Here is a 16,579-nt window from a genome sequence, read left to right as displayed (position 1 = left end):
GTGCTGCAATTTATATGCCATTATGGTGGACACATGCAGGTGATAATCTAAAACAATGATGTCATGCGGATGTGGATAATAATGCTTGTTGTACAAGCACAGCTGTGATTCAAACCCTTGATGCAGATGCTATTCTGTATATCTCAGATAGAGAAAAGATAACCTTTGGTAAAGAAAACCTTATTTGAGTATGCAATCTTTTCTACATACATACATATACCAAAGGCTTTTTTCCCCCTTACACGGGGGATAGCCAAAAAGAAAAAGGCATAGAAACCACTCCCACCCATTCCATCCCCTACATATTCCACTCCCCTCCACCCTCCTCCCTCCCTCTCATCTTGGCACCTCCTGGATGACGGTTCATCCCTGCATCCTATCCACTGCTCTGGGTCAGAAGCAGCGTCGCAAGACAACACATCCACAGCAAGGCTGTTACATTAATTCAGCGACACCCCTCTCCATCCCCTCATACAGAAAGGGAGAAGACGGGGAGAAATCCCTTCAGGCTGCATCAAATTATTTCTCATACACACTCTCTCACCTCTTCATTTCTCACTCTAGCCTAGTAACCCCTATTATACTTCTCAGACATTTGATCTCAAATACATTCAAACTCCTTCTCTTTTCCTCTCTTATGTTCCATGTTTCTGCCCCGTACAGTGCTGTTGGCACAATCACTCCTTCATATAACCTCCTCTTAGCATCCATTCCCAGATGTCTATTTCTCATTACACTTTTTAATCCACCAAGGCAGTTACTCGCTTCTCTCAATCTACATTCTACCTCCACCCCCACTCCTCCCTTTCCTGCCACATTCGCACCCAAGTATCTAAAACTATCCACTTCCTCCAGTCTCTCTCCCTGAATGCTCACTTCCAGCCTGCTGTCATTCTCTCCCCTGGTACACCTCATCACCTTACTTTTGCCCACATTTACCTTCAGCTTCCTTCTTTCACACACCTTCTCAAACTCTGTCACTAAATTCCTCTGATCCTGCTACAAGCACAGTGTCGTCAGCAAACAACAACTGGCTTATTTCCCACTTTTCTCCATTTTCTTTAACCATCACCCACCACCCTTGCATTCACCTCTCGCACCACCCCATCCATGTATAGATTGAACAGCCAGGGCAACATACATACATACATACACCAAAGGCTTTTCCCCCTTACAAGGGAGATAGCCAAAAAACAAAGGCATAGAAACCACTCCCACCCATTCCATCCCCTACATACTCCACACCCCTCTACCCTCTTATCTTGGCACCTCCTGGTTGACGGGTCATCCCTGCATCTTGTCCACTGCCCTAATGTGTTTTATAGTTATCTCATTTATCAGCCCCATAATGCTGGAATTACATGCAATATTTCCCTACAGTGTTTTACAGTTATCTCATTTATCAGCCCTATAATGCTGGAATTACAATTTGCAACTGGTAAAATTTCATTCAAGGTCCAACATAACTGAACTGCATAAGGTTGTGGAACATTTCATCATAATGTCAGTATGACTAATAATGCCACATGATTTTGTTCAGCTGAGGGTCAGACCCCTTGCTTAAACAGGGTGAGTCTCAATTAATCAAGATACTCATTCTTGGGTACTTATCCATCAATAGAAGACAATCATTCAACAACTCTTAGAACAAAATCTAAAGAGAATACCAGTTACTAAGACTGCATGAATACCAAAAAGTACATACTTACCAAGTGTCGAAGACTCTTTGAATGATAAGGATTGACAGCTAGAGAATTCTGATAGCACACTTGAGCATCATGGAATTCATTCTTCTTCTCATGCAAAAGGCCCCTCTGTAGGAAGAAAAACACATGACTTTGGATGAAACTTTACTAATAGGACATTAAAACAATAATGACAATAATAATTGTCTCAAGTTTTACTGATTGGAAACATGTAGCCCCTCAGTGGCTGGCAACAGTCTTTGGGCATTCCTATAGATTTATTTGGGAAGAAACTTTGGACCTTTTTGTGTTGATTTAGTGTGGGACTTTTTCTACATCACTGGATGAAAGCAGGAGAAGAATCACAGACTGTCAGCTCTCCTTATGTGAAATGGTGGGGGAAATGCAGTCAAGTTGAAAGAAATCTTAGGCCTGGTGCAAAGGTATATTTATGAACTGTATTACTTTAGGAACAAGGAGACAGGGCTTGAAGTGTGATGTCAATATGGTTACCAACCATTTTGCTCATTGGCAGCCACATATGGAGAGTTATGTTCCTATTGAAAAGGGGCATTAAAGACAGGGTTGCATCTTAGGGTTCTGGTTGGAAATCTCCTCTCAGACCCTCTTATGCCTTGACTTCTTGTATGGTAATTTTACTGAGAGCAGATTACCTAGTCCTATCATTCTGTCCCAAAAATTGTAATTGTAAATTTAATCTATCATGACCATTTGTGCTGTATTGTGTACTCATTTTTTCTTAGTTGATGGCATCTATCTACTGTATTTTGTAGCCATTATTTATGCTAGTTGGTGGTGTCTATCTGCTGAATTGTGCAGCCATTATCTGTTTTAGCCAGTGACAGCTAACTGCTGTAGCCATAATTTTTGTTAGATGGTGATAATTAATTGCTGTATTGTGTGGCTGTTTCATGTTTCATAGCATATCATGCACATATACCATATTCAGCTGATCTGTAGCCTACATGTGTTTGCCCATTTAATTACTAATGCTCTTGATGAAGTTACACTATCAAAACAAAGAAGTATATTTTCTTCAGAATAGAAGGTGAGTCATCAATTTTCACCCACAACAAATAAGGCCAGAGTTTTTACTTATTCATTGGGTTATGGGCACAATGGATCCCCCTTGGGTTGGAGGGTTAAATAAAAAAAAAATAAAAAATCTTTGCCCCCAACACATTCATTTATATAAAGCTTCTAGGAGGCCATGTTGTCAGGTTGGTGGATTTTTTTCCAGTTTTGTTTCATTTATACCTTCTTACTGGCCAGGCTCATGAGCACACAAGCTTTGCATGTTTTGTACAAACAATAGGCCAACATTTTTTTTTTTTTTCTACTTTGATTGTTATACCAGTGCTAGTCTGCAGTTTGGTGGAAATAAAAAAAGAGAATTTCACCAGTCTTTATTCCATTTTGATTTTATGTTTTCCAACATTGGCAGTCCCATAACCCAATGAATAAAAAAATCTGGCCTGTAAGGTATTTTCCAATTTTTACTTTCATAATTTTCCAAATACATCAAGATCTTGCAAAAAGAAATTTTGAACTAGGAAGAAATTTTTCACAAGGAGTATGAGGATCAAGTTCCAGAGGAGAAATCTGCACAGCTAAGTTCTGAGGAATTAATTGTGTAACCAAAATAGTAGTAATAGTCTACAATTTAAAGAAATCACAGCAGCAAATAAACATAGTCATGAACAATGTTTGAATGTAATATTCTGGTACACAGTCAGGTGCTGGACTGTCCAGCTTTCCAGCAGCTGCACTGAGTATCAAGATGACAAGGAAAAGAAGATGCCCCCCGACCCACCCACCCAGAAAAAAGAGGGAAGGACAACATCCAAATAAAATCCACCGCAGATGTCAAATGGATACTACACTCCCCACCTCCTCAAGGACCTCAAGGACTTCAGGTCTTTTGCAAAAGAGATTGTAAGTTACTGACTGGTATATTGTGACATTTCATCATCAATGTCCAGACACTTAACCCCTTCCATACAATGACACCTATGTAGGTGTCATGAGGTGTGAGTGGGTACATGAGGATGCCACCATCAGCGTCTTGATTATATTTATTTTGCAGCTGTAGCTGAGTGACCTCCATATTCTGTGAATTGGCCTGATCATATTTTCTGTGGTTATTAATATTCAGAGTGGTAGAGAACAAGTAATACAGCTGTAACTTTATATCTTATAATGCAAGTATTATGATGCATCATCATACGTCAGGCAGCTGATGCTACCCGTGAGAATTTGACTCGTACTGAGGAGGTTAATGCCCGTGTTCCTCAGAGTACCTGTAGTGCCGTCATATCTGAAACCCCACCTCATCCCTACTGTAATACACTTTACATGCTATCCAAAGACCAAGTGCCAATCTCTAAACAATGATATTAAGCAAGTGAAGTGACTAGACATGGGAAGGAAAAGGAACAATTTCAGCCCTTTCACTCTTAACATATCTACCCAGTAACAGGTTATATATGTTCATAATGAACATTACCCATACCACAAGGCAAGAATAATAACTGCAGTAGATTCAGGACACTTCCCTATGGATCTGACATAATCACCAAACCTGAATTTCACATTTCTATGTGGAATACAACCAGCAGGTAAATTGCACCCAAAATCAATTCTACTGGTGCATGGACCACTAGCATACAAATGGGGCATGTTAAAATTCCTACAGCACACAACTGAAAAAATTGAGTGTTTCCCTCCTCTATGATCCTTTCAGGATTAAGACACACTAAAGTGTGGTCACACTTTAAGAGTGACAAGGTTGCCTTAAATCTACAGCACTTGGCTGTTGTTGTTGTTGTAGTTCCCTAGACTGTCTAGCCAAGCAATTCAGTCTCCCTGAGGAATGCCATGGCTGGAATGGGGTTCTTCCACAAATCCCTTATAGAGTATATATTGTGTAGTTGGTTTGTATGATTGTGCACAATGCAGTCTTCCATAATGTGTTATATAGTATGAGGTGAAGAGTTACCTCCTGGACAGATGGCACAGATCCCTGGGAACACTTGGCTGTAGAAGCAAGTGGCTTCATTCTCTGTTCCAAGTGGTTGGAGGTTCCCAGACCTTGGCCTTGGAGAGTTATGTGACTGGTCTGAACAGTAACAGGAACTCCAGGCAGACTCCACCCCAAAGATTTCCCAATTTCAATAGGAAAAGGGGCAGGGGTTGAGATCTGGGAGTTTGACCGGGGGCAAGGTTTGTCAGCTTCACCTTAGAAACTACACAAACAACAAATATCATACCTGTCCCTTTCATTCCTTTCACCTAAATTATATGAAAACTGTACATCATTTCTTCTCCAGAAATATGTGGGATGTGTCTGTGTGATATATGAAGGGTGGGTGGACTTAAGGATTTTTGTAAAGAATTGTGTACCTATCATTTTCGTATGCAGAGCTATGGAAAGGATTTTTGTTCTTGAGCATAGATATTCTATTGGTATTATTTTTGTGCAGCCAGCAATTGTTTTTAATGTTTTATTTTATGTTGTTTACAGGATGTTTCTGTTTTCTTGATTGTTGGATGCCATACTGTGGATGCAGAGTTAAGTGTAACAACACCAAATCACAAGCAGATACATAAATAAGATAACCACAAAATATTGTAATACCAACCACATACATGATGTCTAATACTGACCATAAACATGATGTGGTGACTCATGGGAAAAATGGATGATGCTTCCTGGATGCATTGAGAAGCTTCATTAACGTGGTCCGTTCTGTAAATAAATAAACTCTATATTAATCCCCCAAGCTTTTTTTTTTTTTTTTTTTATAAAACTTGTGAAACATTAAGTGTTAATGCTCCTATATATCAGCATAAACATCAAAATTTACACACTCATTCTCCCTGCTGAGACATACATACATATACAAATGGCTTTTTCCTCCTTACAAATAAGGTAGCCTCCCCCAAAAAATAGGCATAGAAACCACTCCCACCCATTCCACCCCCATATACTCCACTCCCCTCTACCCTCTTTCCTCTCTCTTATCTTGGCACCTCCTGGATGATGGGTCATCCCTGCATCTTGTCCACTGCCCTAGGTCAGAAGCAGTGCCGCAAGCCACAGCACATCTACAAGGCCACTTCATTAAATCGGCGACCCCCCTCTCCATCTCCTCATGTAGAAAAGAAGAAGACAGGGAGAAATCCCTTCAGGCTGCATCAATTTATTTCTCATACATACTCCCTCACCTCCCATCCCCAACCCACTCCCCCTCATGCATCACAGCATCATCCATACACAACCATTCTCCATTCACCCCTATCTTCTGTCTTCTCCCATCCTTCCTCAATAGACATTCCCCTCTTTCCCAAGGCTGTTGTGACAGTATGAAATATATAAAAAATTTATACAATTGCACTGACAAATCACCCCACCATATATTCATATATATATATATATATAATGTGCATAAAGAAAGGCAATGTGGGAGGTATTGCAGATATATGGGATAGGAGGAAAGCTGTTAAGAGCAGGAATTTTTTTTTTACGAGAGTAGCAGATCCTGTGTTAGAATCAGAAATGGAGAGAGCGAGTGGTTTGAGGTAAAGGTGGGGCTTTGCCAGGGACGTGTTATATTGCCTTGTCTCTTCAATTTATACATGGATGGGGTGGTGCAAGAAGTAAACACAAAGGTAATGGGTTGGGGATTGGAGATGGTAAAAGAAAATGGAGAAAAGTGGGAGATAAGTCAATTCCTGTTTGCTGATGACAATGCACTTGTGGCAGGATCGGAGGAGGGATTGAGGAAGTTAGTGACAGAGTTTGGGGAGGTGTGCGAAAGAAGCAAGTTGAAGATAAATATGGGTAAAAGTAAGGTAATGAGATGCACAAAGGGAGAAAGTGGCAGCAGACTGAAGTGAGTATTAAGGGAGAGAGACTGGATGGAGTGGATAGTTTTATATACTTGGGTGTGAATGTGGCAGGAAAGGGAGGAGTGGAAGTAGAATGTAGATTGAGAGAAAAAAGTAAATGCTTTGGGGGATTAAAAAGTGTAATGAGAAATAGACATTTAGGAATGCATGCTAAAGGGAGATTGTATGAAGGAGTGATTGTACCAACAGCAGTGTATGGGACAGAAACATGGAACATAAGAGAGGAAGAGAGGAGTATGTTTGAGATGAAGTGCCTGGGAAGTATGATAAGGGTTACTAGGCTGGATAGAGTAAGAAACAAGGAGGTGAGGAAGAGAACAGGGGTGGAAAGGGAATTGGGAGATAGGGTTGATGAAAGAGTACTGGCATGGTTTGGACACATGGAAAGAATGAGTGAAGAAAGATTGGTAGAAGAGGTGTGGAAGGCAGAGGTAAAAGGAGTGAACATGAGGGGGCAACCAAGGATGAGATGGATAGATGGGGTAAAAGGGACATTGGGAAAGAGTGGAATGTCTGTTGAGGAAGGAAGGGAGAAGACAAAAGATAGGAGTGAATGGAGAATGATTGTGTATGGATGATGCTGTGATGCATGAGAGGAAGATGGGGTGAGAGGGTGGGGGAGTATGTGTAAAAAATTAATTTGACGCAGCCCAAAGTGATTTCTTCCTGTCTTCTCTTTTTCTGCATGAGGGGACGGTGAGGGGGCATCACTGATTTAGTGAAGTAACCTTGCTGTGGATATCTGTGTTTTGCGACACTGCTTCTGACCCAGGGCAATGGGTGAGATGCAGGGATGACCTGTCATCCAGGAGGAGCCAAGATAAAAGGGATGGAGGGAGGTGAATGGGAGAGGAATATGTGGGGATGGAATAGGTGGGAGTGGAGTTTATGCCTTTGTCTTTTGGATACCTCCCTTGTAAGGGGGAAAAAGCCTATGGTACATGTATTTACCTAGTTGTATTATACGGGAAGGGAGCTATGCTCATAGTGACCCGTCTTTGTATCTTTCAGCATCAAGTTTTTTCTTTAAATCTTGAATAGTGTTTGCACATACTGTTTCTTTGTCTAATTTGTTCCAGGAATCTATCACTCTGTATGTATGTATATATATATATATATATATATATATATATATATATATATATATATATATATATATATATATATATATATATATATAGTGTGTATTTACCTAGTTGTATTTACCTAGTTGTATTTTACGTGAAGGGGAGCTATGCTCGTGGTGTCCTGTCTACATGTCTCGTTTTACCTAGACTGTTTTTAAATTTGTGTATCGTTTTTGCACACACCACATTTTCATCTAACTTGTTCCAAATGTCTATTATCCTGTGGTGAAAGCTGTTCTTTTTCAGGTCTCTTCTATAATTGTCTTTCTTAATTTTCTTTCCATATCCTCTTGTATCTCTACCATCCTATTTTATTAGATCCTCTCTATCAATAATTTCCATGATTTTCATGATTCTATAAATAGTTATTAAGTCTCCTCTCTCTTTTCTTTGCTCTGATGTCTGTAGTCCAAGTTTTGCCAGCCTCTCCACATATGATAGTTCTGAGAGCATTGATGCCAATTTCGTAATTACTCTTTGTATTCTTTCAAGTTTTGTTATACATTTTTTTGTACTTGGTGACCACGTTGTTGCTGCATACTCCAATCTTGGTCTTATCAAAGTAACTAGTGTTTTCTTCACAATTTCTTTGTCCAGATATGTAAATGCCACTTTGATTGATTTTATTAAATTATAAGTTTCTCAAAAAAATTTGTTTATATGTTTCTCAGGGGACATACTATTCATAATAATGACTCCTAGGTCATTCTCTTTTTCCACTTTTTTAATTTCTTCCTCTCCCAATGTACAGACACTCCTCAACTTACGTTTTAGTTACGTTCCGAACAGCCGAACGTAAGTTGAAAATGAACGTAAGTTGTTAATGCACATTCTAGTAATGTATGACCGTTCATACTGTACTATACATCTGTAAATTCTATTACCGTATCTTATAAAACACCCCTAAATCGTTAATTATACACATAACATTGTAAAATACAGTAAACTTCCACTTATCCGAACTCCAAGGGGGATTAGAAATGTCCGATTAACCGAAATGTTCGGTTAATCCTACTTTGTATGTTTCGTTCCCGTGGAGTTTTATGCGGTAATGTCGGCTGCAATATTCGTACCTGTAAACTTAACATACACATGGAAATGCTTATAATAGTTCATAAACATATTCTATAGAGTATAAACAGACGATCGGGTGTAAACATGGAGTGTACTGCCACCGTGTGAGCAATTAGTGAAGCTCGCGGGTGGCGGAAGAGGCGGCGGGGTGTTTGAATATTCGGTTGAGATCCAAATACGTTCGGTTGAAGCGATGGCTCCCGTATTGAGAAAATGTTCGGTTAATGCAATTATTCGGTTAAAACGCGTTCGGATAAGCGCGAGTTTACTGTAACATTAATTTCAAATAAATTAAATTCAAGCAACATAAATTGAGATGGTGGAGGAGGAGGAGGCAAGGCACGTTCAGTCTGTCGTTTGTGCCATGTAAACAATGGACGCAGCGTCATGCGTAAGTATCGTTTGAACTACGGAGAGCGTGCTAAACTAAAAAATTCACTCAAAATTTTTTTTTACAATTTTTTTTACAGTCACTTCAAACGTAAAATCGAAAAAACGTAAAACGAATGAACTTAAGTAGAGGAGCGTCTGTATATGATCCCACTATGCTTTTTTTGCTTCTTCCAAATCCCATTATACTACATACATACATATACCAAGGCTTTTTCCCCCTTACAAGGGAGGTAGCCAAAAAGGAAAAGGCATACAATCATTCCCACCCATTCCATCCCTGAATACACTCCACACCCCTCCACCCTCCCTCCCATCTTAGCACCTCCTGGATGACGGGTCATCCCTGCACCTTGTCCACTGCCCTGGGTCAGAAGCAGTGTCGCACTACTACACTTCTTAATGTTGAATTCCATCTCCCACTTCCTATTCCATTTCCATACTTTAATGAGATCACTCTGCAGCTACTTACAATCCTCTTCGGTACTCACTTTTTCCAACATTTTTGCATCGTCTGTGAAGAAGATCATATAACTTTCAATTCCTTCGTCCATATCATTAATATATATAGCAAACATTATTGGGGCCAGTACTGTTCCTTTTGGAACTCCACTAATCACCTCATTCCAATTGGAACTTTTGTCTCTTATCACCTCTCTTATTTTCCTTTCATGCAAGAAGTCTTCCATCCACTTTAGTAGTTTGCCCTGTATTCCTCCTGCAGTTTCTAATTTCTTGAGCAATTTCTTATGTGGCACCTTATCAAAAGCTTTTTTCAGGTCTAGAAATGCACAATCAGCCCATCCATCTCTTTCTTGTATTATGTCTATTAGCCTTGAATAGAAACACAAAGTTTGTGACACATGATCTTCCTTGTCTAAATCCAAACTGCCTTGGAATTAGTACATTGTTTTTACCAGATGCTTTACCCATCTAATTTTGATAATTCTTTCACAAATTTTAGCTACCGTACTTGTAAGAGAGACTGGTCTATACTTTGTAGGATCTTTGTTTCCCTCTTATATATTGGTACTATATTTGCCCTTTTCCAGTCTTCTGGAACTTTTCCTTTCTTCAATGAACTGTTTATTAGAATATGTATTTTGTCTGTTCATTCCTGCATTCTCTCAAAATCCAGTTTGCCATTTCATCTGGACTATGCGATTTTCTAACATCGAGATTATTCAAGTGATTCATTATTTCATTCTTTGTTACTTCTATCTCTTTCGTAGGGGGGACTTTCTCCTCCCACTTGACATCTCTAAGTTGTATGTTCTCTCTCGTAGACACATTTGAAATGCTTGTTCATAATTTCTGCCATTTCTATTTCCTCTGTGTATTCTATTCCCCTTTGTTGTAGTTTCACTAATTCTTGTTTGTTTTTCAATTTGTTGTTTACTAATCTATAAAGTAGTTTTGGTTGATCTTTACATTTTTCTATGACAACCTTTTTGTATTTTCTCTTTTCTTCTCTGCGCACTAGTACATATTCATTTCTATAACCAGTATATATTTTCCATTTTCGTTTTTTTTGTCTTTCCTCAATTTTATCCAAGCTTTATCCCTTTTATCTTTTAATTCACTACATCTTTTGTTGCACCAACATTCTACATATCCTTTTTCTTGTCTTGGAACATACTTTTCCACTCCTTCCTTATAAATTTTTGTCAAGATTTTCCATTTCTCTTCTACTGTTGTTTCCTCTTTGTATATCCTTTCCCAGTCTGCTTTTTTATTTTTTTTTCTCATTTGATCAAAATTATCCATACATTTTTTCCTTTCTTTATTGTTCATTTTTTCCCATATATTTCTCTTTATTTAGTTCTAGTTCAATTAATATGTGGTCACTTTTACTAAGTGGTGTCTTATATTCAATCTTGTCCACTATTTCAGGTTCTGATGTGATTATTAGGGCCAGTCTTGATGGCTCTTCCTCATTTCTATGCCTAGTATTCTCTTGTATCCATTGCGTCATTGTATGTTCTATAAACATATCAAGTCGTACATTTCCCCATAGGTCATCTCCACCCTTCACTGTCATCTCTTCCTAGCAGATTTCTTTACAATTAAAGTCACTCACTATAATTATTCTTGCTCCATCTTCCATTATCTTATTTAGTGTTATCCTTGTGTCTTCTAACATATTCTTGTGTTCTCTCTCTTCTCAGGAAGCCATTTTAGGAGGCACATAATTTACCACAAACTTCCTGCTCTTCTTGTCCCTGTCCTCTATTTCCATCATAATCATCTCCACTCTATTCTTTCAATACGTAACATTCTTCATATTTATATCCTTCTTAGTCAGGAACACAACTCCACCACCTTGTACTTCTCTGTTTCTAATCCAATAGTTATATACACCATGTCCTACACTATTGGGTGGTAGTGGACCTTTCAATTTTGTCTCCACAATTCCCATTATGTCTGGTTCTTTTACCTTCAGGTAATCATTCAGTTCATCCAAGCCTGTTATTAATCCATCTATATTTGTAAAGGACACTTTTAATTTTCTTTTACCTTCACCCTGTTTTCTGTTTCCCTTCTGTTTTTCTCTCCTATGAACCATTTCCTTGCTTTCATATCCACTACTCTCCATTAGAATTTCTCTTTGTCTGACTTTGTTCTGTTCTCATTTTTTTCCCTTAGCTTCAATTCTTTTTGTTTTTTCTTCCTCTCTTTCCTCTTTATTCATCTCTCTTTTTATCCATACCTGTTTGTACTGATCACCTTCTGCTAGTTTCCCTCTACTACCCCCACCACCTACCCTGGATATTCTCAATATCTGTCCTGCCATTTATCTTTTTCTTTATTTTCTTAACTTCTTCCACACCCCTACACCTTGCTCCCACTTCAATTTCCCAGTCATAATTCTTTCTAGTACTCCTTACCTGTACCCTAACATTAACTCAACTAGCCTTTATAAAGCAACCCCACCTTTTATTTCCACCAAGAGAAGCTCTATACTTCTCCCATTTTTGTCTACTTTGGACTCCCACAATCATATCCATATGCTGATCCCAGCTGTACATACCCTGTGAAGCCTGGTTAATCATACCATATTATTAGTCAACCAAAACTATATATCACACATACTTGAGATATAACTGTGCTGTTAGTAGCCATATTTGTATCTGCATGAGCCATGCTTGGTGGGGTCCTGGACGAGGTTGGTACGATGACAGTGATGAAGCAACTTCAGACAAGGCCTGCTCTACTCTTGAAGCTTCCACACTTTCTGCACGGACACTCACTGGAAAGGATAATTTACTCTTGGATGAAAATGAATGAGGGATCCATTAGACTTTCTTACTTGTTTATCTCACATATTCAATCTGATTCCAGAAATATAACACTTTAATAAAGTATCTGACAACACTACAGGAAATTACTAACTCATTAAATTGTAGCTATGCCTAACCTGTATCTTTGTCTGACAAATTGAAGACACTATAAGAATCATGGTTCATATATTGGGATTGTGCATCACTGACATCAGACATCATATGGTCTTTGTACAATTGTTGCCACAAAACCAACATCTTTTTGGCTGTTAGCAGAGCAACATCTGGACCATGAACAACTTCTTCTAAACTTGCTTTTACATACATCAAGTGTAAGTTCTCTGGGTATTCTTGAATTGCAGCCTCAGCTAACTGAAAACAATAACAACATTTATCACTTAAACATTTCTTGTTCTAGTCTTGGGAAATATTTATCCAATTTTCTGATTAAATCTTTCATGATTTAGTGCCAACCACAAATAGCATAACTGTTAACCATCATTTCCTCTTAATGTTTAGCCTAGCTTCTCCTCTACCTTCTTTTTTGGCTTTCTTAGATTTTTCACCTATTTTGAGAATAGTAAAAGACAACATGAAATAAGGAACTATGAGAAAACCACTACCACCAGTAAGCACATAAAGACTGGTTGCAAAGTAGATCTAGGAAAGCATATGAAAGTACAGAACAAAGACAGTAGAAGGAAAACACAAGGTGAGGGAGGCAAAGAGAACATTTGTAAAATGGAGTAGAATTCTAATTGACAATTTTAAAATCAATAAAAAGATGTTTCGAAAGGAAGTAAAAAAAGTGAGAGGGCTGAAACAGGTAGAGAGGAAAAGGTATAGTGAGTAAACAAACATATACTAATGGAAGTGAAAGCAGAGGAGAAAATAGGCAGAATATTTCTGGAATTTGTTGATTGTTTGCAGTGGGAGATGCCAGTAAAATGAGTGTTAAAGGGAGAGGAGAATGACAGGGGTATAGGAAAAGAAGATATGCAAAATTCATTGAAAGTGATAAAAGCTGGTAAGGCATCTGGGGTAGATGGGTGTTATGTGGAGTGTCTAAAGAAAGGAGAAACAATTATAATGTATTGGCTAGTGAGATTATTTAAAGTATGCATAAGGGGGGGGGTCAGATGTGCCAGTGGACTCAAGGAGTGGATGTATAGCTCCATGATACAAAGGCAAAGGGGACAAATATAAAAGTAGTAGTGTAAGAGGGCTCAGTCTGTAGTACAGTTGGTAAGGTGTACAGGAGGGTATTAACTGAGAGTATTAGGAGGAGAACAGGAGCAGCTGGGGAAGAGCAGTGTGGATTCAGGAGAGGAAGAGGGTATGCAGACAAAAATTTTATAGTATGGTAGATATGTGAAAAGTTTTAAGCAAAGGTAAGCATATCTTCTTTATTTTTTTTTAATGGAATGTCCCCTTTGGGGCTACACGGAGAAGGATGCCTAGTCCTATCCCCGTCCTGTTTTTTGTCACTTCGTACAACTCAAGTGGAAAGACTTGGTGGCAGTATTCTTTTCCCCCACCACAGGGTTCGGAAAAAAAAAAAAAAATCAGAGAAATGGTACAGGACAGTAACAAGTGATGGGGGACAGCATAACAGAGGGACAGTTGTAGTATAATAAAGTATCATCATTTCTCTATGAACAGAGATTTTCTCTATCACAGACAAAATGAAGGTGTGGCTCTGGTCCATAGGGGCACCCCATATAGACCCTAAAGTATCAGCTGCATGCTACTTAGCCATAATAACATGCAACCAACACCCCAGATGGGGAAGATGCAGGGATGACCTGTCATCCAGGAAGATGCAGGGATGACCTGTCATCCAAGAGGTACCAATATAAAAGGGAAGGAAGAGGGTGGACGGGAGTGGAGTATGTTGGGGACGGAATGGGTGGGAGTGGTTTTTATGTCTGTTTTTTGGCTACCTCCCTTGTAAGGGGGAAAAAACCTTTGGTGTATGTATGTATGTATGTATGTAAGTATGTCTTCTAGGCTTTTATGGATGGCAGTGTTGACAAAGACAAGTTGTGATGTGTTGCAGATTTATGAGAAGAGGGAAATCTGTTGAGGGTGGTCAAAAGTTTTTATGTGAGTGGTACAGTTTATGTTAGAGTAGGTACTGAAAATAGTGAGTGGTTTGAGGTGAAGGTGGAGCTGTACTAGGATTATGTAATGACACCATGGTTGTTCAACATGCATATTTACCTAGTTGTATTTACCTAATATGGGTGGGGTAATGTGAAAGGTAAATGCAATGGTGTTGGGCAAGGCTTTGGAACTGTTAAGTAAGATTGGAAAAAAGTGGGAAGTGAATCAACTATTATTTGTGGATGGTAATGTGTTTGTAATTGAGTCAGAAGAGAGACTGAAGCAGTTGATGGCAGAGTTTACAAGTTTATGTGATTCCCCATGGTCTTGAATTTGGATTTGTATGTTGGATTTATGATTCACAGTTGAGTTGTTACCCTCCCAGATGAGAGCTCTGAGCTCAAATATGCCCGATTTATGGGTAATGCTGTGACCTTGCACACACACCCAACTCCTTGTCCATGGGAGTTGGAGTGTTGGTTTGTAGTGTAACAATGCTGAAATTATTTCAGCCCTGGGTGGAGTAGTGGTTACAAATGGTACCACTGCACCATCAAGCTGTATGAGAAGAGAAAGCTGAAAGTAAATGTGGGCAAAAATAAGAGGTGAGATTTACAAGGGGAAAGTGTGGCAGTGAATTGGAGGTGAGTTTAAGGGGCAAAGGGATGAAGAAAGTGAAAAGCTTTAAGTATTTAGGGTCATATGGAGCAGGAAATGGAGGAATGGGGTTGAAGTGGAGGTTACACAACAAGGAAAGTACGTTAAGTGCCTGGGGAAGTGAAAAATGTCATGTGAAATAATCATCTATGGATGAATGTAAAGAGGAAACTGTACACAGGAGTGATTGTGCCTATGACACTGTATGTTTGGGATGAAGTATCTAAGAATGTTGGGAGTTACGAGGATGGATAGATTGAGAAATGTAGAAATGAGGCAGGAAGCAGGGGTAGAAAGAGAACTGGTAGATAGGGTCAAAGAACACTGGAATGGTTTGGGTATATGGAAAAAATGAGTGAAGAATGACTAGCAAAAGGGGTGTGGAAAGGAAAGGTGGATAGAATATACTTGAGGGGAAGACCTATAATGAGATGGATGGACAAGGTGAAAGAGGCACTGGATGTAAGAAGAATGAAGCAATAGGAGTACACCAGCTTTGACTGTCAGGTCCTTCTGTGGAGGTGCTGTATTTTGCTGCATTACCTGAGCTGCGCAGTGGGTGAGGGACAGAAATGACTTTTCATCTACAAGAACCTAAGATGGAAGGGATGGCAAATGGGTGAAGGAAGGATATATGTTTTGATTTGGCCACCTCCTTAAAAAGGAAAAGAACCTTTTGATATGTATACTTCTATATTTTCAAATGAAGTATTTCTGAACACACTCAACTACTATCACAAATATTGCCCCATTCAGAAAAATGAAATGATGCCCTTGCCTAGGGCTATACTTTACATATCCCTAAGGCTTCTTCAACATGTGACAGATATCAACAAACCTCTAAGGCTTCCTCAAACTCCTTCTGAGCAGACAGAATGAGAATGAGAAGATGAAGAGCATGGGAATGTTCAGAACGGAGATATATTGCCATCTTCACATGGTGGGTTGCCTCAGCCAATTGACAAGACTGGGCATAATGGAGACCCAAGTAATATTCTGCCAAGTGGTCACTTGGATCCAACTGCTGAGCTCTGGAATAAAATTAAGGGCATTTACAGTTACCTAAAAGGTCTTAAATTCTTTCTTTAGCATCCTATCTCCAATCTTACCTAGTCCAAGATAAATGTAAGAAAAAATGAAAAGATAAAAAAAAAAAAAAAAAAAAAAAAAAAAATGTATCCCTTCAGGTATTTACCTAATTACTTTAACTCAATTGTATACAGGAGGTGACTTACACTTGTGGGGTCCTGTCTTTTATTCTCCAATTAGTATACATTGTTTTAAATTTATGTATAGTTCTAGCTTCACCAATATCATCTTTTAGGAT

General features: G+C 38.9%; 1 protein-coding gene across 4 annotated transcripts in view; it reads right to left on the bottom strand.

Moving 5' to 3' along the window:
* Window positions 1-16,579, bottom strand: part of Ttc7 (tetratricopeptide repeat domain 7) — a 512,658-nt gene that overhangs the window by 442,401 nt on the left and 53,678 nt on the right. For all 4 annotated transcript variants that reach the window (XM_076200670.1, XM_076200754.1, XM_076200841.1 and 1 more), the window contains exons 11-15: window positions 16,091-16,283; window positions 12,627-12,861; window positions 12,302-12,458; window positions 5,373-5,454; window positions 1,710-1,814 (exon numbers count right to left, since the gene is read on the bottom strand). In XM_076200670.1, coding sequence (XP_076056785.1) covers window positions 1,710-1,814; window positions 5,373-5,454; window positions 12,302-12,458; window positions 12,627-12,861; window positions 16,091-16,283 — 772 coding nt within the window. The remainder of the gene's footprint in view (window positions 1-1,709; window positions 1,815-5,372; window positions 5,455-12,301; window positions 12,459-12,626; window positions 12,862-16,090; window positions 16,284-16,579) is intronic.

This window comes from Oratosquilla oratoria, chromosome 1, assembly GCF_046742065.1.
Source record: "Oratosquilla oratoria isolate Oo_2021 chromosome 1, ASM4674206v1, whole genome shotgun sequence".
Classification (NCBI taxonomy): Eukaryota; Metazoa; Arthropoda; class Malacostraca; order Stomatopoda; family Squillidae; genus Oratosquilla; species Oratosquilla oratoria.
This window is presented reverse-complemented; position numbering and strand designations above follow the sequence as displayed.